This window comes from Opisthocomus hoazin, chromosome 13, assembly GCF_030867145.1.
Source record: "Opisthocomus hoazin isolate bOpiHoa1 chromosome 13, bOpiHoa1.hap1, whole genome shotgun sequence".
Taxonomy (NCBI): Eukaryota; Metazoa; Chordata; class Aves; order Opisthocomiformes; family Opisthocomidae; genus Opisthocomus; species Opisthocomus hoazin.
The window spans coordinates 28,269,780-28,289,446 of NC_134426.1; the positions used below are offsets into that span (position 1 = coordinate 28,269,780).

General features: G+C 49.6%; 2 protein-coding genes across 4 annotated transcripts; one reads left to right on the forward strand and one right to left on the reverse strand.

Annotated features, from left to right (window-relative positions):
* Nucleotides 1–506: 506 nt before the first annotated feature.
* ANKRD13A (ankyrin repeat domain 13A) lies at nucleotides 507–15,846 on the forward strand. Of its 3 annotated transcripts, XM_075435027.1 has the most exons (17): nucleotides 536–595; nucleotides 1,495–1,573; nucleotides 3,196–3,249; nucleotides 3,948–4,080; nucleotides 4,198–4,322; nucleotides 4,763–4,808; nucleotides 5,540–5,683; nucleotides 6,116–6,311; nucleotides 7,397–7,463; nucleotides 8,886–8,967; nucleotides 9,710–9,768; nucleotides 10,668–10,804; nucleotides 11,175–11,332; nucleotides 11,801–11,914; nucleotides 12,659–12,810; nucleotides 13,049–13,113; nucleotides 13,926–15,846. In XM_075435027.1, exons 5-17 carry the CDS (start codon nucleotides 4,233–4,235, stop codon nucleotides 14,122–14,124), a joined length of 1,509 nt encoding a protein of 502 aa, XP_075291142.1. In that variant the 5' UTR covers nucleotides 536–595; nucleotides 1,495–1,573; nucleotides 3,196–3,249; nucleotides 3,948–4,080; nucleotides 4,198–4,232; the 3' UTR covers nucleotides 14,125–15,846. The 3 variants fall into 3 exon arrangements, with proteins under 3 accessions (XP_075291144.1, XP_075291142.1, XP_075291143.1); XM_075435029.1 differs by lacking the exon at nucleotides 3,196–3,249 and having other exon boundaries at nucleotides 507–595; nucleotides 1,466–1,573; XM_075435028.1 differs by lacking the exon at nucleotides 536–595 and having other exon boundaries at nucleotides 1,484–1,573.
* Nucleotides 15,847–17,073: 1,227 nt separating this feature from the next.
* Nucleotides 17,074–19,145, reverse strand: C13H12orf76 (chromosome 13 C12orf76 homolog). The gene is made up of 2 exons (XM_075435042.1): nucleotides 18,955–19,145; nucleotides 17,074–18,827 (listed from the first exon to the last, which is right to left on the reverse strand). The coding sequence occupies exons 1-2, from the start codon at nucleotides 19,049–19,051 to the stop codon at nucleotides 18,742–18,744; spliced, it is 183 nt and encodes a 60-aa protein (XP_075291157.1). The 5' UTR covers nucleotides 19,052–19,145; the 3' UTR covers nucleotides 17,074–18,741.
* Between the last annotated feature and the right edge of the window lie 522 nt (nucleotides 19,146–19,667).

Consider the following 19,667-nt stretch of genomic DNA (forward strand, 5'->3'; position numbering starts at 1 on the left):
GCGGCAGCTCCGCCCGCCCCGCCGCCGGCCCCGGTTCACCAAGCCGCCTGCGCCGGCGGCGGGGGGCGGTGCCAGGGAGGACCCCGGGCCGCCATGTTTGCTCCTGGCAAAAGTCATCCTAGGCGTGGCTCTGGCTGGGGCGCGGGTGGCAAGGTTTGTTCCTGGCTGCGCCGGGCTGCTCGCCGTCCCCTCCCGACCAGGGCAGGGAGGGAGCTGGGAGAAGCGAGGTTTCGGAAGCCTTGCCCCGCGGGCTGGCGGAAGAGGCCGCCGCCATCAAGCCCTGCCCTCACCCATCATGGCGGCGGCAGGGCGGGCGCTCCCGCCGCCGCTCGCGGGCGAAACCAACGCTCGGTGGATGCGGGGGGGGGGGAGCATCCAGTGCAGAGCGCCGCACCCGGCCCCGCGCTGCGCTGCCGCCTTCCCCCGCGCGGAGGTCGATGGGGCAGCTCGCGGGCGGGAGGCTCCATCTGCCCGCCCGCGGGGGGGGGGAAGGGGTACAGCAGGGCGGGGAGCAGCGACTTCCTCTTCCCGTGGGCTCGTCGGTGGCGGCTCGCTGAGGGGAACCCAGGCGCAGCCCCCCGCCGGCCGCGCTTTGGTCCGTCCCGGTGGCTGCCCTGGAGAGACAGGAAGGGGGGGGCGCGGGGCGGTGGGTCCGCCGGGCGGGGGGGGCTGGGGGGAGCCCTCTAGGAGTTGAGGCGCTGAGGGGAACGGGCGGCCCCCAGGAGTTGGGGGGCTGTGGGTGGGCGGGCTCACGAGCAGGGGAGGCCCCCAGGAGTGAGGGGCCGAGGGGAGCGGGAGGCCCTCAGAAGCGAGGGGTCGAGGGGGGCGGGAGCCCCCCGGGAGTGAGGGGCTGAGGGGAGCAGGGGGGCCCCCCGGGAGTGAGGGGCTGAGGGGAGCAGGGGAGCCCCGCGGGAGTGAGGGGCTGAGGGGAGCAGGGGAGCCCCCCGGGAGTGAGGGGCTGAGGGGAGCCCCCCGGGAGTGAGGGGCTGAGGGGAGCAGGGGAGCCCCCCGGGAGTGAGGGGCTGAGGGGAGCCCCCCGGGAGTGAGGCGCTGAGGGGAGCAGGGGAGCCCCCCGGGAGTGAGGGGCTGAGGGGAGCAGGGGAGCCCCCCGGGAGTGAGGGGCTGAGGGGAGCAGGGGAGCCCCCCGGGAGTGAGGCGCTGAGGGGAGCAGGGGAGGCCCCCGGGAGCGTGGGGGGCAGCAGGAGCAGGGGACCCCCTCTGCAGCGTGGGGCTGGGGGGGGCGGGTTGCCCAGGAGCAGGGGAGCCCCAGGAGCAGGGGTTTTGCATGGAGCACCCCTGGGAGCGGGCTGAAGGGTTCGTAGGGTGTTGCGGCCCGGTGTTCCCCCTGGGGCAGGTGGACGAGTGGAGAAGCTGAAGGGCTCAGGGCTGGGGTGACCTGGGGTCTCCAAAAGAAAGAGCGGGGGGAACAGTGAGGGTAGGCACCCTGCTTCCCCCGCTCCCGCAGGTGTGTGGCATGATGAGTTCCCCTGGCAGGGCCAGCAGTGCTTTTCCCCTGCACGTCCTGGTCTGGAATAATGACTACAGGCGGCTGGACGAGGAGCTGCAGGACAAGGTAACCGGGGTGCCAAGCTGGGCGAGAGAGGGGCTGCTCTGGGGCTGGTGGTCCCAAAAGAGCTGGTGCCACGGTGCAGGGCTTGGTGCCCCTCGCTTGCTGATTTTCTAGGGAGAAGTGACCTTAATGGTACTGCCAGGTCTGTTTGCTGCGCTTCTTTTTCTTTACCTATTTATTTGTGGTTGCGGGAGTGATGTAAGAAGGTGTAATAATATACTTTTCGTTATGTAAGTCATTAAAAGTTGACTTCTTAGCTGTAAAGCTGTGCTCAGAGCATTCAAGTGCAGGTTGCAGAATAGCTCTGTGGAAAATATTAGGAGTCATTGAAAAAGATCAGGGAGAGCAGATATGATGGACGTGAATTTTTTTTCTGTGCCAGAAAAGCAATAAATATTGCTTGCATTAATGGGAAGTCAACATGCAGCAAAGGTGGCTGCTGCTGCCGAAGATTAAACCGGCCTCTAGCTTGCTGAGGACCAGCAGTTTTGGCAGCTTCCTTGCTGTCCAAGGCTGTGGGGGCAGCGTTTTTATACTGACTGGAATGTTTGCAGCATCTCTGGTAAAAAAAAAAAAAAAAAAAAGGATCATTGTTTCATGCTGTAGAGCAGAAAAATACAAAGCTGTTCCCTCTCTGGGATGGCCAAGTGAGAAATGGCAGTGACGTAAGGAAGCGATCTGAAAAGCTGCAGCGGAGCTTGGGCATCCTTCTTGCTGAGATGCCGTGTGAAAGCTCGGACAGTTGCTAATCTGGGGTACAGTTTGCAGAAGCTGAGTGTGTTAATTACATTATACCTGACACCACAAGTATATGAGCCAAAGGCCAGCTGTGCCACCTCCTGACCAGTGGCTATCATCTGCAGTTCTAACGGTACACCACAACTTACTAATGCTTGCTTAGGGCATGCTTCTGTCCTATTTTTAGGAGAGTCTTTGGAATGCAGTTACTTTTTGTCTAACTCTTGTGATCTGATTCCTTAACAAAAATCTTTAACCTTACTGGCACGTTGCTTCTCTGCATTTATTTCTGTTTCCATAATGTTCTCGCCTGTGAAAGTTTGTCATTAAAGAAGGATCATTCTGCTTCTTATTAGTCTCATACTGCAGTTCACACACCAGTGAAGCGCTGCTTCCTACCTCAGACGCTTTACACTGTAAGGAAATGAGCAACGTGTTTAGACAGAGTTATGTCTCGTACTTCCTTCATCTGCTTTTAAATAATATCACTTTTTAAAGTATTCCAAAGATACGTTTCCTCCTGCTTCCTTGGGATAAGCTGCTTGCTGTCAGCGGGGTGCGTGAGGGGATCGAAAGACAGTTGCCAGCTGCCCTCGATACGGCACGTGATGGGTAGAATGCGTGGTTACCGGTTAACAGCAGCAAAGACGCTGGGGAGGGACGCCGGCGAGTCCTTCACCTGGCGGTGCGTAGGCTCTGGAGCTGTGGGGAGTGGGGAAGCAAATTGATTGGTGGTCGACCACAGAAGTGAAGAGAGAATGCTTTAAAATGAAGCTTTCCCCGCTCGGTGTGTGATCTTTCTAACTTAAAGCTGTCAGATAACCGTGTTAACTTGCATAATAACTTTCTTTTCTTATTCTGCTATTGACTTTCCCCTTTTCCTTTAGTTATAGATGCTCTTCTGTTTCAAATCTCTAAGCTAATAGTGAAAAATATGTAAGGTATGAGTATGTTGTGCTTGCATGTTTTGGATATTTATGCTTGTGTAGTTTTTTTCTTTTTTTTTTTTAGTGACTTGTACAAAATGCACTCACTCCTCATTGTGCTGTGTGTGTCAGTCGAATAGATGCTTTGTAAAATACCATTTGCTTCTATGCTTTCAAAAAGTGCTATACGAATTGGTGTTGTATGCCCGGTTACCTTTTTTTTTCTCCTTCCCCCTCCCCATTATGTTGTGTGATGTTCAACTCTCTATTGGTCTCTCAGGCTGCTGTCTGTCCGTGGTGCAAGGCGCACAGACTGGAACCCCTGTCTTCTCCTGAAGGAGACTCCCCCTGAAGGGAGATAGACGGGGAAATAATTACGGGAAAAGAAACGAGAAGCATCAACAAGAACTCAGTCGTGTCTTACAGCGATACCAGTTCTTACTGTGTTGGCTTTATAGGCCCTGTTCTGCTTCTCTTTTTATTCCAGTGGGGAAGTGAGATTGCACTGTACGGAGTGCGGAAGGGCGGTACGGTGGTGTCTGCAACCCGAGTCGGCTGTGCACGACAGACTGATACGTGGGGATACCTAGGGAATATTGACTCCTGGATTACTGCTGACAAGCTTTGTTTATATAAGCTCTTCTCAGTGTGCCCTGATCAGTCGTGTTTGACAGCACGGCTTCAGCGTTATTTCTTTCTCGAATACTCAACAGGATGTTGATCAACGTGATCCACGAGGCCGGACCTTGTTGCACCTTGCTGTTTCCTTGGGCTATATAGAATCTGCCAAAGTCCTCCTTCAACACAAGGCAGACGTAACTAAAGAGAATGCACAGGGGTGGACAGGTAAAGATAACTTGGAGAACACTTTTCAGTTCCAGATGTTGTATTTTGGCTGCTTTTACATTACGCATTTTGCTCAGAAAGCAAGCTGAAGCTAGCTTGTGTGTGGATTTCTTTCAGTTTTACATGAGGCTGTCAGTACAGGAGATCCGGAGATGGTACAAATGATTCTGCAGCATCGGGACTACCAGCAGACCTCTATGACACTTGGAGGAGTTCCTGAATTACTCCAAAAGATTAACGAGGTAATTATTTGCTTTAAACCTCTTACTCCAGACTGCAATTCTCATTCAAGTAGTTCAGCTGAGTACGCTGAAATCAGATGGGCAGCTGTGTTCTTCATTTCAACTTGCATATGGCATAGCGCTGTGGGGGATGGAGACTTTTCCTTGGCTTTGGTTTGAAACCCTTAGTCATGAACTCCGACATTGGAGGCTGAATCTTGAAGGTGTTACTGCTCCTATAGTAAAGTAAGGAGGAAGAGCGTAGCAGAAGGCAGCAGTGGTAGGCCAGTGTCTTTTCTGTTTGTTAGCTTCAATTTCATTTTTGTAATGCTCATTTATCATGTCTTGAGTTCTGCTCTTTCTTTGTTTTCCTGTATCTAAAATGTTCACAAGAAATGCTGTACTGTATGTTAAATGAAAACTGTTTCAGGAAGTATTCATGAAGTATTTTCCTTTTCCAGACTCCTGACTTTTATGTGGAAATGAAATGGGAGTTCACTAGCTGGGGTAAGAATCCTCGTCATCGTTACCTCTTCTAAACTGCAGACAGAGAGACTTGCGTATGTACAGATGTCACAAAAGATAAGCAGAGAATTACCAGCTCCCCGGAATACTTTTCTTTTCACCTCTCAGAATAGCCTCCTATATTTTTGTTGCACAATTATTCTTTGTTTCCTGTTGACTTGGTTTGTTAGCTGTTTTTTGGTTTGTTTGTTTTTAATGGAGAGTTTAGCCATTGTTAGAATTGCTGAAGACTCATCTTGGGGTTTTGCTTACCTGTCTCTGGCTGCCAGTGACTAAGACAGTGATACATATCTCATATCAAGATGCACAGACCCCTTGGGAAGGACCTGCTTTTCTTTTGAAGGAATGAACGCTAGGCCTTGCAGTTGACTTAATTTTCCAAACAGCTAACTATTAGACTGCCAGGAGACGGAGTTTGTGCCATTTTGCATCTTTTCTTCTGAACTAATGTCTTCTTCCTTCTCATATCTTTAATTGAAAGATGTATCTTTATAGATTAAAGACGTATCTTTAAATTAATGTTGGTGCATTTTGTCCTCAAGCTGATTGTTTTAAAAGCTAAAGAAGCTCAGTATCTCACCTCCTCTGGAGTAATGCTCATAGTACTGAGCAATCCTGAATCAGGGATCTGCCTTCTGCTTGAGTTTGGACTTCCTCCGTGCTTAGTTGCTTGAGTATTTTCTGTTTACATTTTTGTCATTTTTCTTTTGTAGTCCCACTGGTTTCTAGAGTTTGTCCACGTGATGTCTGCCGCATCTGGAAAAGTGGTGCCAAGCTGCGTGTTGATATCACTTTACTGGGCTTTGAAAATATGAGCTGGGAGAGAGGAAGGCGCAGTTTAATTTTCAAGGGAGAAGGTAAATATTTTAGCAGGTCTGCACCGTTGATCATCAAATACCATGCGAGCTGCAATGAGAAATCCCGATTCTGCACACAAAGGCCTGTTGAGGCTGAGTACTGAACTGTATAAAAGTTTTATGCATATATTCCGTGAGTGTCTCGTAGAGATACTGTTTTGTGGTTTAATGTAACGGCTTATTTTCTATGAGTAAATCTGAGGTCAAAATTTGGTAGTGGAGCGATTATTTGTCTTCAGTCTTTTACTTAGCTTTCCCCCTCCTGCTCCCTGCCCCCCAAATAGACAATAGATAGAGCTCCAAATTTGATTTCAGCAGAGTGCAAAATACAGTGAATTGGCGTCCACCCTGACTGGATCTACAGTAGATTCTGTTTTTCATTCTGGAATCTGTTGCTAAGGTTTTTAGATTGAGATTTACCTTTTCCGCCAGATACCGGAGGTTGGGCAGAACTGATCGAGATCAATCATGACGATAAGTTCGTCACAACGGAGCGTTTTGAGATTTCCCAGCACATGAAGCGTTTGACGTTGGGATCTATGACACCGAAAAGGAAAGATGTGGAGAGACGCCTGACATCTCCGATCATTAATACATGCCTTGACACAAAAAATATTGCTTTTGAAAGGTAAGATACAAAGTTTCTCTTCACAAATAAGCACTTCAAGATGACGCAAGATCATACTAGCAACAAAGCTTTTAAAGACAAACTCTCGAAAGCCATGGTAATATAAACTTTTAGGGCTAGATCTGAGGTTATTTTAAACTTCACATACCATTAGATAAAGAAATTTGGCTTGGTCAGCTTGCCATTGTTGGTGTGCAAAAAATTTCCAGTTGGAAGAAGTGTTTTGCAGAAAACTTCCCGTTTGTCGTATTAGTGACATCAACGTTCATGTCTCATTACAAGTTTGCATTCCACCCCATCCCAATGTATCGTGCTGAAACTAATGGGCAAGAACTCGGAGCTTGTAGCGAAGTCAGTCAACTCTCACATTAATACTTTAAATCAAAATACATGTATAGTTCCACTGACACACATTTGTCTTCCTTGTTTACTACACGTGCTTATCCAGGTGTTTGTCAGCTTAGTTCAAACAATCCTTTTTACGAAGCTGCTTTTGGAGTGCTCCGTGACGCAGTAAACCACCCCCATGATCATACAAAACAAGTGTTTTCAAAGTCAGATGAATAATCCCAGCATCTTTCTCCTGAATATTTTTTACCCTTTCAAAGCTGCCCAGAATGAGTCCCTGTGATGTGCACTGAGCCTTAGCAGCTGCAGCATCTACACATCCAGCAACTAAGACTTCTTGGACAGAAGTATTCCTACTATCCAGTTCCCCAAATTGCAGTGACAGGTTACTTTTGAAATTAAACTGCAAGTTAAAAGCTGCCGCGCCCAGGCTGTCAGGCAAAATAATTCGGTAAGATTTGAGGCTGTCCTGCTCTGTTACTCAGGTGTCCACATCTCCATCCGAGATCTGTCAGCCTTTCTGCTTTTGTCACAGACTGACTAAGAACAGCAACAGCACAACCTCCTTGGACCTCTTGTAATATGTGTGCGTGAGGGCAGATTGACCTGTGCTTTTCTCTGGGGTTGAGAGTCAAATAACCTATCAAATGTTGCTTAAAATCAGTTTTAGAAAAACGGGCTGGGGATTGTGTAGAAATGCAACTGTATAGACACTTGTGGTGTTCACTTTTTGTCAGAACCACATCTGGATTCTGGGTATGGAGGACAGAAAAAGCAGAAGGTGTAAATGGTTATGAAGCAAAGGTAAAGTTCATTCTATTGTATTAAGAGGTCTAATAGCTAACTGAAGTATGATGGTGTTTTGCCTTTATTACCTGAATATTTCAGGTCTTAAACTTCCCATCGAGAGCTTTGTTCTGTTGGCAGCAGAACTGGGCAGGAACTTTGAGGCTGCTAGGCTCGTGGGAGGGATGGTGCCTGTATGCAGGAACTTCTGCAGCGGCTTCAGGGGAGAGGGGGGATCAAAGCATTTCAGGAGAAGAGAGGCAAAAGATTCCGCATAACTGCCAGAACTCCCCTCTATCCAAAAACTGGAATCTAACTCAGTTTTGAATACTGTCGTTCTTTCACTGTTTAAAAGACGAGGAACCTGTTGGTGCAGTGCCTTGAGCACTCTCTGGTAACAGCATTGCAAGGAAGTGACAGCCTCCTGCTGCCCTGAGTTGCATCATGGATTCAAGTAATAAGAGAGTGCTGGTAAATTAAAGACCCTGACCATGCTCGTGAGTCATCCAGTTGCTTAGATTTGTTCCATCCGACACTGGTTTTTGTCTTCCATTTCACCTTAGTGAAATATTTTTGAAGATGGCTTTACAGCCTTACAGTGTTAGGGCTTTAGGTTAAGAATCACAAGCATTAACTTCCCCGATTCGTCAGTCTGTTTACTCCAGGTTTTGGAATTTGTGTGATAGATTACATTTTGTAATTTCGTTTAACAGAAATGCTGAATAGCTTTCTACTTTTATATGAAGGTTTTTCTGGTAAGATTGCAGGACTATTCAGTTGGACATGGGGTTTGTCAGTGTTCCTGCAGAATTAAACTATCACTAAGTTTGATTTGGAAAGTCCTATGAGTAACCTCTGCCTAGAAATAGCGTTATCTGACTCACCCTCCCTGGTCTCTCTTAAAATCTCTGCCCAGGTGGGGATTCTTTCCAGCAAGCTTGGAAATGCCTGAATAGCTTTGAGGTTGGTTTAGTTAGTCACAAAGCCACGTGTAGAAGCGGGTAAATCTGCTTCCCAGGAGCCTGGCTGACAGGCTGACTTCTGCTGCCGTCGGAGCCGATGGCCAGACTCCTTTGCCGTTCTGCCGGCGCAGGACGCTGGCGAGATGAGTGCTGTCTGGAGATGCTGGGGTGGATGATTCGCGGGGTTTCGTGTTTTGTCAGCTTCCCCAGCAGGTGGCATGTGGTTCGGGCCTTAGCGTAGGGCTGTCCGCGCTGTCGGGTGGAGGATTTCCATGACACCAAAGCGATCAGAAAAATCGAAGCGCAGCGTTTCCTGTTGATCACCAGTATGTTCAAGATTAAGATCTTTGTCAATGAGAGGCGGATCCATGCTGCTTTATTCTGTCTTTACATTTATGTATCTGGTGTTTTACCTGCGAGAACTCTCTTTTTTTAACCTGTGATGTTTTTTGTCCGTGCACTTTTTTTTTTTTTAAAGGTATACATTGCAAACAATGTGAATGTGGTCACAAAAATCCGAACGGAACACTTAACAGAAGAGGAGAAGAAAAGATATAAAGGTAGTTTTCCTGTAGGATAACCTGAAATGAGTAGAACCTTTTGGCTCTCCGATACCTTCTCTGTGTGACTGCAGAAGAGCTGGGAGGCAGACAAGGGAGTTACTTTTCTTGCTGACTTTGCCCTGCTTTATTTTTACACGTTCTGTGTCTGAGGCAGCTCATTACTTGACTGCTGACCTGCCAGTGAATCAGTATTGATGCTAGCTGCATTTAGAGCAAAGAAGAGGCCTTCGAAACTGTTATAAGTTTATTGAAAGTTTTGAAAGGCTGCACTTTTCCATGCTTTTTCCTGCCCTGGAATGTATTCATGCTTTTACTTCACTTTGGCCATGATGACAGCGTTCATGTAGGCTTTGTTTGCTTGGACTTTTTGGTTTGGTTTGGTCCACTAATTTCTTGGCGTATTTAAACTAGAGTAAAGGGTGACCAGCCAGTAACTTCATGTGGAAACGCTGCCCTTCATTGGCCTCCCTTGGGGCCCAGGAGGAGAGGCACTGTGAGTAATAAAGCTGTCTGCTAATGATAGAAACCACTGAAAATCTTCGCCTCTATTCTGTGTGTTGTACCTGTTTTATACGGTCAGCTTTAGGCCCTGGGCTTGCCTGGTAAAGCTTCCAGGAGATGTGAACAGCTTGCTTCGCTTTGGGTTGGAAGCCTTGCTTGTTAGCCTGGTGTGTACATAAGTTTTACTGCTAATTAATAGTAATAGATTTTTTTGTTTTTTCCCTCTTGTTGCCTGAAGCTGACAGGAACCCCCTGGAATCATTTCTGGGTACGGTGGAGCATGAGTACGGTGCTCAGGTGAGTGTCTCTGGCGTCAAAACAGGTCACTGCAGCGCCGAGATCTGTGCCAATAGTAACTCTAGGTGTGTGGAATTGGCTCTTGTTTCCTTAGTTTGGCAGCAATTTTGATTCTGATGTTTGAATTTTCCCTGAGGACGTTTTTGTTTGTTTTAAGCCCTCAAATGTTCTGTGTGAATAGCAGGTATCTCCTTCAGAATACTCTTACGAGAAAGACGCAGAATCCGTTAGCACAGCAAGAGCTGGGGTGCGAGCGGTGGCAGTAAATCTGAGCAAGCCACCAGTAACGTGGGAAGAGATGTCTGCAGACCTGCAGGAGCCACGGGTGGGAGACAGCGCTGGCCTGGCCATCATCAGACACAGACAGAAAAGGGTGAAGTGACGTGTTAGCACCCTGCTCTTGAGCAGCTCGGGGAAATCCGTATATCCTCTGCTGTTCTGAAATGTGTCCATAAAGATTTTGATACAGCTGTAGAAACTCCCTTGCATCTGTACATACTTAAGTACAGGAGATAACGGATTTGCCAACTGCTGGCTCTGTATTGGGATGGTGCTGCAGAGCTTACATGGATCTAGAGGTTTTTGTTTCAAATACCCCATCAAAGTTTTGCCTTTAAGAGAGGATTTGGAGCCTAGAAACGCTGTAGCTTGCGTGTGCATTTCTGGTTGGTTTCTAGCTTTGAAGTATTTAAGTAGACTTTTCCTATCTCTAAAATGCTTGGAGATTTTTAATCTCCATAGAAAGCAGCCTAAATGTGTGTGCTTGTGTTTGTGGCTGTGGCACTGGTGCCTAAAATCGAGAATGAGTTGCTTCACAAGAAGTAACTTCAAAGTTTCTCGTAGTAGCCGCTGTCTGTTCCGTACTTTTGGTTTTCTTCTTTTTCTCTCTGTCCTTGTAGAGTACGACCAAGACAACAGAGTATGCTGCAAGTAACAATCCTACTGCAATTACTCTGGAGGAATACTTTGACCCAGAATTTGATTTGAAAGGTAGAGACATAGGAAGACCGAAAGAAGTCACCATTCGAACGCAGAAGTGAGAAATAAAATTTTAACTCTTTCCAGTTTGTCTCTTCCCAGTCTTCTAATCTCTGGAAAACGTTTTTACAAATATCCAGTGTGGCTTTCCCCCAGCTTTCAAAATTAATTGAAGGAGAGATCTTGAAGTATTCAGCTATAGTCTTAATTCTTCCCCGAAATCAAACATCTGGGCTCGTGCTGTAACTTGTTACTAACCTCCTGTGCGTTGCCTCTGGTCTGAGCAGCCATGTGGCTTAGCTTCTCAGAGCAGAAACTCTTCTGACTCTTTGAAATATATGAAGGAGGTGACAATGCTATGTATTTTGCTTTGCATCTGTTTCTAAACTGTAAGCTGAGGGATGTTTTTATGTGACGTTCTCTTCAAGATTTAAAGCAACCTTGTGGATGAGTGAAGAGTTTCCCTTGTCCCTGATGGAACAAGTCACTCCAATCATCGATCTGATGGCCAGAACTAGTGCGCATTTTGCCAGGCTGAGGGATTTCATCACTCTGGAATTCCCACCAGGATTTCCTGTCAAAATAGGTGATGTTTAGCAATTTTTATTGTAGCATCTTCTTCAATTCAATTCTTTCTATTGCTTTTGCAGCATATATTTACAAAAAACGTGTGAATATTTTACTAGTCGTCTCGCTGGTATCTAGAACCGAGAACCCAGACGTCTCGTGCCCCTGGGGTCATTGAAAACCAATTCTGAACGACCAGTACAGAAGTAGAATTTTAAAGACAGTATTGTTTCAGTACAAGTGAGCTGTTGCTAAGCCCTTTCCTCTTATCTTCAATGCCTTAGATTTTGCAAATCTTTTTATAAAATAAGAGGTTTGGGGCGAGAGAGACAAAGGGCAACTTCTTGGTGAAGCGAGTTGCTCTGTACTTTGTCATTACGGGATGGTGCCTGTGGAATATATTCAATAAACATGTAAGGGTTTGACGTGGCTGTAGGTGTGGAAGTGAATGAGAGAGTTCTCTGACAGAAATTTTGTTCTCTTACAGAAATTCCCTTATTTCATGTGCTGAATGCCCGAATTACATTTGAAAATGTCAATGGCTGCAGGACAGCTGACAAAACGTCATCACCAATGGTCGGAGGCACACAGGGCGATTCAGGTAAGGAGTGGAAAGATGCAGCAATCGCCTCTTTTTACGTTTCTGTCAGTGGAATGCAGAGGAGAGAGAGAGGGGTTAAACTGCAGAGAAGGAAGCATTCACGGGTGAGAGGAAGCTGCAGTGCTTTACAGCTGATCTGGAGCGTGTGATGTCGATCGTACTGACCCATTCTGCCCTGTCTGTGCCTGCTGAAAGGGCTAAACTGAGCTCCAGCAAGCTTCCCCAGTTATTCTGAGGCCTAAACTCTGGTGCAGCTATTGGTATGGGAAGTGGAATACAAAATTGCTGTAAGTGACAGCTCTGCGTGCTCTTCCAGAAGAGAGTGGATTCCATTTGAGTAGGCTGCTCGTGACTGCACGTATCCAGTGACGCTCTGTCCTCTGAGCTGTCGCAGACCCATTCATTAGGAACAACCTCAGAAGTGCTGCTGCGGTATTTGTCTTCTGCGACCTTTTTTTTTTCCCCATCTGGTTTTGTCAGAATTCAGCCACCTCAGCGCTCTGTTGCACACTGGTTTTATGTGTATAGCTTGCCAGCATCCCGAAGAAAGACTCGGCGTTCTGTCTTACTGCTGTGCTTGTTTGCCACAGATGTCTTTCAAAGCCCGTTGGTATATTTAGCCAGGTGGTTTACCTGAATTTTTGGAGTTACCTTAATCATGTGTAGACATTGATCAGAATTTTTTAAGTCGCAACTTGTAAAAATAAACTCCTCCGTATTTGTAACTATATTTGGCTTCTGTAGGTGCTAATTTTGAGGTTGACCAGTCAGTGTTTGAGATCCCCAAATCTTACCACGTCCAAGACGACGGTCGGAACATACACGTGCAGGACGAAGATAACGAGATCATGCAGTTTGCCATTCAGCAGAGTTTGTTGGAATCTGGAGGAAATAAAGTAAGTGTGCTGTAATCTGTGCGGTGCGGATGTGACGGTTTTGGCAAGGACTGTGCAGCGAGAGCTGCGTCCCTGGATTAAACCAGTGTAGGACCTGTTTTTCTAAGAACCTTGGAAGAGAGGAATGTAGTAATGTGTTTCAAAGAAGAAATAAGAGTGATTTAAGAGTTACCTTGCAGTGAGTTGCACGGCAGATCTGTTAACGGCTGTGGAATTGTCTGTCTTTCCCCGTTTCTAGGAAGTGGGGGTGCATTCCAATGGAGCAGTTGCATATTCACAGGACTTCAATATACAGTATCAGAGGTAACTGATTTTTTTCCACATGAAGCCATGCAGTGACAGAGCAAAAATACTTCCAACAGTAGCATGAAGGAATTTTGGAATTTTTTTGTGTGCGTAGGTAGCAAATGCACAGAACTCAAGGTCTATTTTCTTGTGTTTCTTCTAACTTTGACTTTTCCAAGAAGCAAGCACTCTGAACTGGGCCTCCCTGCCTTATACAGTATAGCTCTTTAGCTCAGCTGTGGGACTGGTCAGCGCACATAACAAATGATTTACCCGACAAATAGACAGGGTACTTCTGTTCTACTCTTAAATTTGTGAATTTGGTCCCTCTGGGTTGAATGTTTGTTTCCTAGCTGCTGCACACTTCGGGGCAGCTCTTCTGTCTTTTCAAAAGCATGATGTAATCCTTAAAAACTTAGCAACATCTATTTAGTGGACTCTTGAGGACATGCTCTGGTTTCTCTGGGACCTTCCTGCCATTAAGTGCACAGAAATCTTTGTGCATGCAAAGAACTGCATCCTCTTGGTTCTTTTGTACATGCAAACTCATGTTACCTTTAAACTAGGTGAGAATGCTTTTAGAAGCCCACTGAAAATTTAACTGTTAGCACGTAGGAAAGATTCTGAGGAACCTTCAAAGAACGGGTTTGACGCTGGGAATTTTACAGAAGTTAAAACCAAACGCTCTCTCACCCTGAAACCCGCTTTCTGCCCTCTGGGGAGAGATTGTCAGGTTTGCAGTTAGAAAACAGTCGCTAGGGAGGATCATTGCAGGAAATGCGAAATAGGCTCTGTCTCTCTTACTTCTTGAAGTTCTTTTTCTCCTTCAGGGCCCTGCAGGAGAGCTATCTAACAAGCTCGGGTAACTCCCACTGCAGCACCCCTGGCGAACCTTCCAGTTTTGAAAAAGACTTGCAGCTTGCCATGGAGTTGTCTGTCCGAGAGCAGGAGGAACGGGAGAAGCAGCGTCGTGAAGAGGAAGATGCAGAGCTTCAGCAAGTTTTACAGCTTTCTCTTGTGGAAAAATAACTGCTTGGCAATGTCCTGAAATAAGGATGATCTAATCTGCAGAAAACCGAAGGCTCGCAGAGCTGTCACTCCAAAGACCACTCCTGGATTGCTTAAGTAAACATTTCACCTGCCTTCTAAGTTGGCACCATCAGCTGCAAAAAGCTGATTTGTTTTTTGTTTGAGAGAGTTTCAGATCATGGAACTCTGCATTTGGCTCCCCAACCATGCAGTCTTAGCTTTGAAGGACAGGTTTATATCGAAACGTATTTATTGAAGAGCAGATGGAAATTTTGCTTAGCATCAGGATATAGGATTGTGGTGAAGCTTGAAAACCCGAGTCGTGGGGAGTTCAGGAGGGAAACTTCATTACTTACCAAAGAAATACTCATCTGCTTAGTCACTTCTGAATAATTCAAAGCCATTGTCTCTTTCTTCCAACCGCTGCGTGGAAGAGTATCTGTATGCATATACACACGGTAGTTCTTCATGCTGACAGTGTACCACGCTGACAGGTGTTTTCTGTTAGTGTTCTTTACATGGGATTATCTCTTCTCTAGTAACTGAGATTTTGTCATGTGCTCCTGCTTAAGAGAGATCATTTTATACTTGAACAGCTAATCCAAGCTCAAGATTAAACTAGTGCTTTCTGAAAAAGGACAAAACAAGTAGCCAGTAAAATTTTACATCCTGAAATGGGACCACCTGCCTAGTAAAGCAGCAGTTTCTGCAGTGATTCAAAACCAGCTAGTTCCCGTAGTCGGAGGGCAGCAAGAAAACATGCGATAGATACAGGCGCTTCTTTGCGATCGCTCGGGGTGTGTGCATGAGTGCGTGCCTGTGCGCGGGTGCTAAACTCAAATAGAAAAAAAATTCAGGGGACATTTTAATGTATTCTTATTGGAAGAGAAGTTTTAATTCTGTCATCTGAAAGGGAAGCGTGTGTTGCTTTTTAAAATTCAAACGCTCATCCTTCGTGTGAATACATATATTTTTTTATCTGAGTATTTTTATTGGTTTTAAAACAAGCAAATATGACTACACGCATAAAAACGGTGTTGTAACAATTCGTGAGTATGTTTTAACCAGCTTTCCTCAGGTCTTTCACCATAAAACGTATTTGTAGCTGTTTTATCTGCACTTCTGTCAGTGTTTACAGTACTTTCACTGTGACTCTCAAGGGCACTCCACAAGCACGCGGTGTAGATCCCCAGGAAAGCCTTACAGCAGCTGAGTGTCAGCACTGTGCCTCGGTCCTGGCTGGCAGAAGTGTGAAGAACCTATGGTACACGTGCTCTGATCTTGCCACCTGATCCTGCCCTTGTTCCTTGGGCAGAACGGGGCGGTTCTGCGTCACCATTAACCAGTGTAAATCGCTATAAAAGGGACTTGATCGTCACCCATGAGATGGTTGGTAACCTGGACCCCTCTTTTAAACCAATAATTCATTGTTTTACATAGCAAGTGATTAAAATTCCTTCCGTGTACACTAGAACTGGTATATCCGCACCCTGTTTGTTTAGTGATACATCTTGCATCCTGAAATAGCTTATTGGGTGTCTGCAGGAACGTCGGCTTTCTCGCCCAGTGGCTGTGGTCCGTGCTGGAATTGCGTCTTTCTTGGAGCAGGGGATCGCTGGGACTCTCACCAGTGGAAAAAGGGAATAGGCCTGGCCTCGAGCTCGCGACAAAGGTGGGAGGTTGGCGGTGAAACTGTGGGTTCTTCCTCCAGTGGAAATAAAGAGTCTGTTGCCTTTGTGAAAGCACCGCTCTGGCACTGCTTGTTTTCTGTTAAGCATTTCAAAGGTTACGGCTGGGGGAGGGGGTAGAATACCTGTTTTTCAGGCTGACCCGTTCTCCGTTTTTTATATTGTAAGGTAAGGAATATTGAGCAGTTCCAGTTCAAGTTTGGTTATGCTCCTCCTGCTTCTTGTGACATTTGTATCATTCTCTCTGAAGGAGAAGGCCCTGCTTCCCTGGCAGAAGGGCTGCTTGCCTTAATCCTAGCTTACACCTTGCACTAGGTGGGTAAAACGTGTCCTCTGTGTGTGCTGGAAGGAGAAACAAAGAAGCTGCACAGTGTTACACTACACACACGTATTTTTTTCTAACATGGTAACGGGAGTCTTTTAGAATAATTATCTTTACCCACCTTTTTGTTGCATTTTCGTACAATAAATGTGACATTATCATCTCTGAAGCTACAAAGCCAATTCTGGGTTAGCCTGAAACAGACACACAATCCCTGGAACCATTTTCCTGACATTTTCAGCCAACCTTTGAGTCTCCCTGTTTTGAAAACAGGGATCAGTACAGGACGTGGGCGCTCTTGATGAGTTCCTGTGTGCGCCTTGCCGGGCGTGACGGAGAGGGAAGACGGCAGCGGGCTGCACGGTGTGCTTGATGCCAACGCGGGGGCTGCTGTGCCGAAGCCGAGCGCAGCGTCTCTCTCCGAGGAAGCTCGAGGCTCATGCAGGAAAGCAGAAGCTCGGAGTTACAAATACCTGTAGTTTGTTCTGACGCTGTAACTAGCTGCTGGGGCTGTGTCCTGCCTCTGTCCCTGGCAGTGAGACGACAGGCGGGCGTTTGGGCGGCTGTTCAGGGCGGGAGAAGGCTGCGTACAGCAGAACTTCGTGGCGTGCTCGCCTTGGACCCTTCTTACGCCGCTTTGGCTGACTGCGTTCAAAACAGGTTTAAGTCTTCCTGAGTTAACTGACCTTTACCTGCTCACTGCACTTCCAGGGCAAGCTTTGATTTGCAGTTTACTGTGGACAGTTCCTTGCTAGCAAACAGCCATGAAAACAGGGGCTTTACCCAGCTGTCAGTGTCGCACGCCGTTCCCTCGCCCGTGAAAGCGGGGCAGGAAGATGATCGGAGGTGGGAAAGGGGCCTGCCTGCCTCCTCCCTCACACAGCCACAGCCGCCTCAACCACGAACAGCGCATCCGTGAATAAATACAGGAGTCCTGGATTGCTTACTTAGCTTTTTATTTGTACAAAGAGACAGAGCAGGGAGAGAAGAACGAACGCAAACAAGAACGCTGCTCCCGGGACCGTGGAGCTGCAGCTGCAAGCCGTGCCATCCCCCCCCGGACAGCACGCGGCTCCCGGCCAAGCTCTGCACCAGATGAAGGACCAAGAGGAATCGGTGACGCAGGACCCGGCCACCAAAACAAAGCAAAGCATCAGAAGCAGGGGAACAGCGTTGCCTTGCTCCCTGGCTGCAGTTTCACCTAGAGCGGTAACGAGATCTGTTCCAGGCCAGCCTCCTCCTGTCGCTTCGCTAAGGGAGCGGCAGCGACGCCAATCCCCCGTCGCAGCGAGAGCGGTCAGCGCCCTTCGAAACGAGCCAGACGCGTCGGATGCAGCGCAAGGTTTGGAGAGAACAGGTCAGCACAATTGTTCTGGAAGTGAAGTTCTGAAACACTAAATAAATTACCAGCCAAAACACCCCTATGTTAAATACCGACGTAATACTTAATAACCAAATTCCAGTTACTACTCACAGCAGTGCAAAAAAAAAAAAATAGCAGCATCCATATGCAAGTGTGATTTCAGTGTAAACACCTGAATTTGTGACTGAAAATGCATAGAACGGGTCTGTCCCGAGCTTAAATACAACAAACTTGCAGGGAGCCGGCGCCCAGCAGCCCCCGGCATCTGCCTGGCTCCCGCTGCCCGGACCGTCGCCTGCCCCGCAGCACAGATCTGCCCGCGAGGAGACGAGCGTCCAGCGCAGGGGAAGCCCTGGCCAGCAGCCCGCTGCGCGACGGCTTCAGCGGGGCTCTGGGTGCACGGCTGCCTGGGGGTCTTTAACTAAGAGTTAAAGCAAGTAACGCCAGGAGCGACGGGCCCGTCCCCGCAGAGCGACGCCAGGCTCTGCTCCTGCCTCGGCATTGCTGCGACAGCCGCGGCGGGTGGCTGAGCTCCTGCCTTCGGACTGTTTTTGAAGGAACCCTCAAGACCCAGCATTCAAGCAAGGAACTGAATTAATCAGAAAGCAAAACTAAACGTGGTGTGGCTGAGTGTGTGGGCCAGCTCACCAGACAGCGATGTCAGCAGGCTGGCCATGTTCTCGTGCCAGCCCAGGACAGTTCCCTGGGCACGGACGGGCACGGGCATCGTGGCCGCTGCGCTCCCTGCGTACTCCTGGGGCTCCGGGCACGCACACACCCCAGGGATGCTCTCGAGCGCGTCGTGTCAGATCCGTTTTGGGAGGAAGGTGCCACAGACCCTGCTCATGCCCAGCCAGACCCATGGCAGCAGCGCTCCTGGGAGCTTCGGGAGCATCGGATCTCCAGCACCCAGCCATGCCGTCGTTGAGAGCGATGTCACGCTGAGGGCTGGGCTGGGCTGGGATCTCCAGCACCCGGCCACGCTGTCATTGAGAGCGATGTCACGCTGAGGGCTGGGAAAGGATGGGATCTCCAGCACCCGGCCACGCCATCGTTGGGAGCTATGTCATGCTGAGGGCTGGCGTGGGATCTCCAGCAGCCAGCCACACCATTGTTGGGAGCCATGTCATGCTGAGGGCTGGGATGGGATCTCCAGCACCCGGCCACGCCGTCGCTGGGAGCCATGTCACGACAGCTGTGCAGCAGGGCGCGCGGCGTGTCGCTGGCGGCGGGACGGCGGGATGCTACCGACGCCGGACGGGCTTGTAGACGCAGACGGCCATGAGGACGATGGCGAGCAGCAAGGCGCTGAGGATGCTGCCCAGCAGCACTGCGGGGGGGAGGGAGCGCGACAGGTCAAGCTCTGAAGACCCCCCCCCAAACCCAGCTTTAAAACCACCAATTCCGGCCAACATCGGGCGCAGACCCGCGGCCGGGCGCGCCCGCCGGCTCCTTACCCAGGTTCTGCTTCTGCAGCACGGCGTAGGGCCGGCCGCGCTCCGCCGGGCCCAGCAGGGCCAGGGCCCCCAGCGCCCAGCGCCGCGCCAGCGCCATGGCCCGCCCCCGCCGACCCACGGACGGACCCACGGACGGACCCACGGACGGACCCACGGACCGACGGCCGCGCTGCGCGGCCCTGCCCCCGGCCCGGCCGCGGCGGGAGGAAGAGGCAGGGCCGGGGCCGGGCCCGCCCCGCCGCGCCGGAGCTTCCGGGGGGGGCCGCGGGGCTCTGCCCGCCCGCCCGGGCCCCCCCTGCCCCCCGCACCCCCCCCACCCCGAGCCGCCCTCCCCCCACGGCTGGGCCTGGTCCCGGGGGTGGGGACGCGGGGGGCAGCGGGGGCTGCTCGGCTGCGCGCGCCGCTTCCCGGGCACCACCCCCCCTGCCCCCCCCCCACCTCCAGCCCCGGGACTGCGCGACGGAGCGGGGTGGCAGGGCAGCGCAGCCCCCCGGGACCCCCCCAAACAGCCCGTGTGTCCCCCCTCAGCCCCCCGTGTGCCCCCCATGTCCCTCGTGTCACCCCCACAGCCCCCCGTGCCCCCCCAGCCTCCTGTGTCCCCCCGGCCCCCCATACCCCCCCGAGACCCCTGTGTCCCCCCATGCCCTCCCCCAGCCCCCTGTATCCCCCCCAGCCCCCCTTGTCCCCCCCGAGCCCCCCGTGTCCCCCCACTG

Coding starts and splice junctions, on each gene's coding strand:
- C13H12orf76 (XM_075435042.1), bottom strand. CDS start 19,051: ATGGCGCTGGCGCGGCGCTGGGCGCTGGGGGCCCTGGCCCTGCTGGGC. Junction 18,828..18,954: donor GCTGCAGAAGCAGAACCTGG/GTAAGGAGCCGG, acceptor TCCCCCCCGCAG/TGCTGCTGGGCAGCATCCTC.
- ANKRD13A (XM_075435029.1), top strand. CDS start 1,475: ATGATGAGTTCCCCTGGCAGGGCCAGCAGTGCTTTTCCCCTGCACGTC. Junction 6,312..7,396: donor AAAAATATTGCTTTTGAAAG/GTAAGATACAAA, acceptor ACTTTTTGTCAG/AACCACATCTGGATTCTGGG. Junction 7,464..8,885: donor TAAATGGTTATGAAGCAAAG/GTAAAGTTCATT, acceptor TTTTTTTTAAAG/GTATACATTGCAAACAATGT.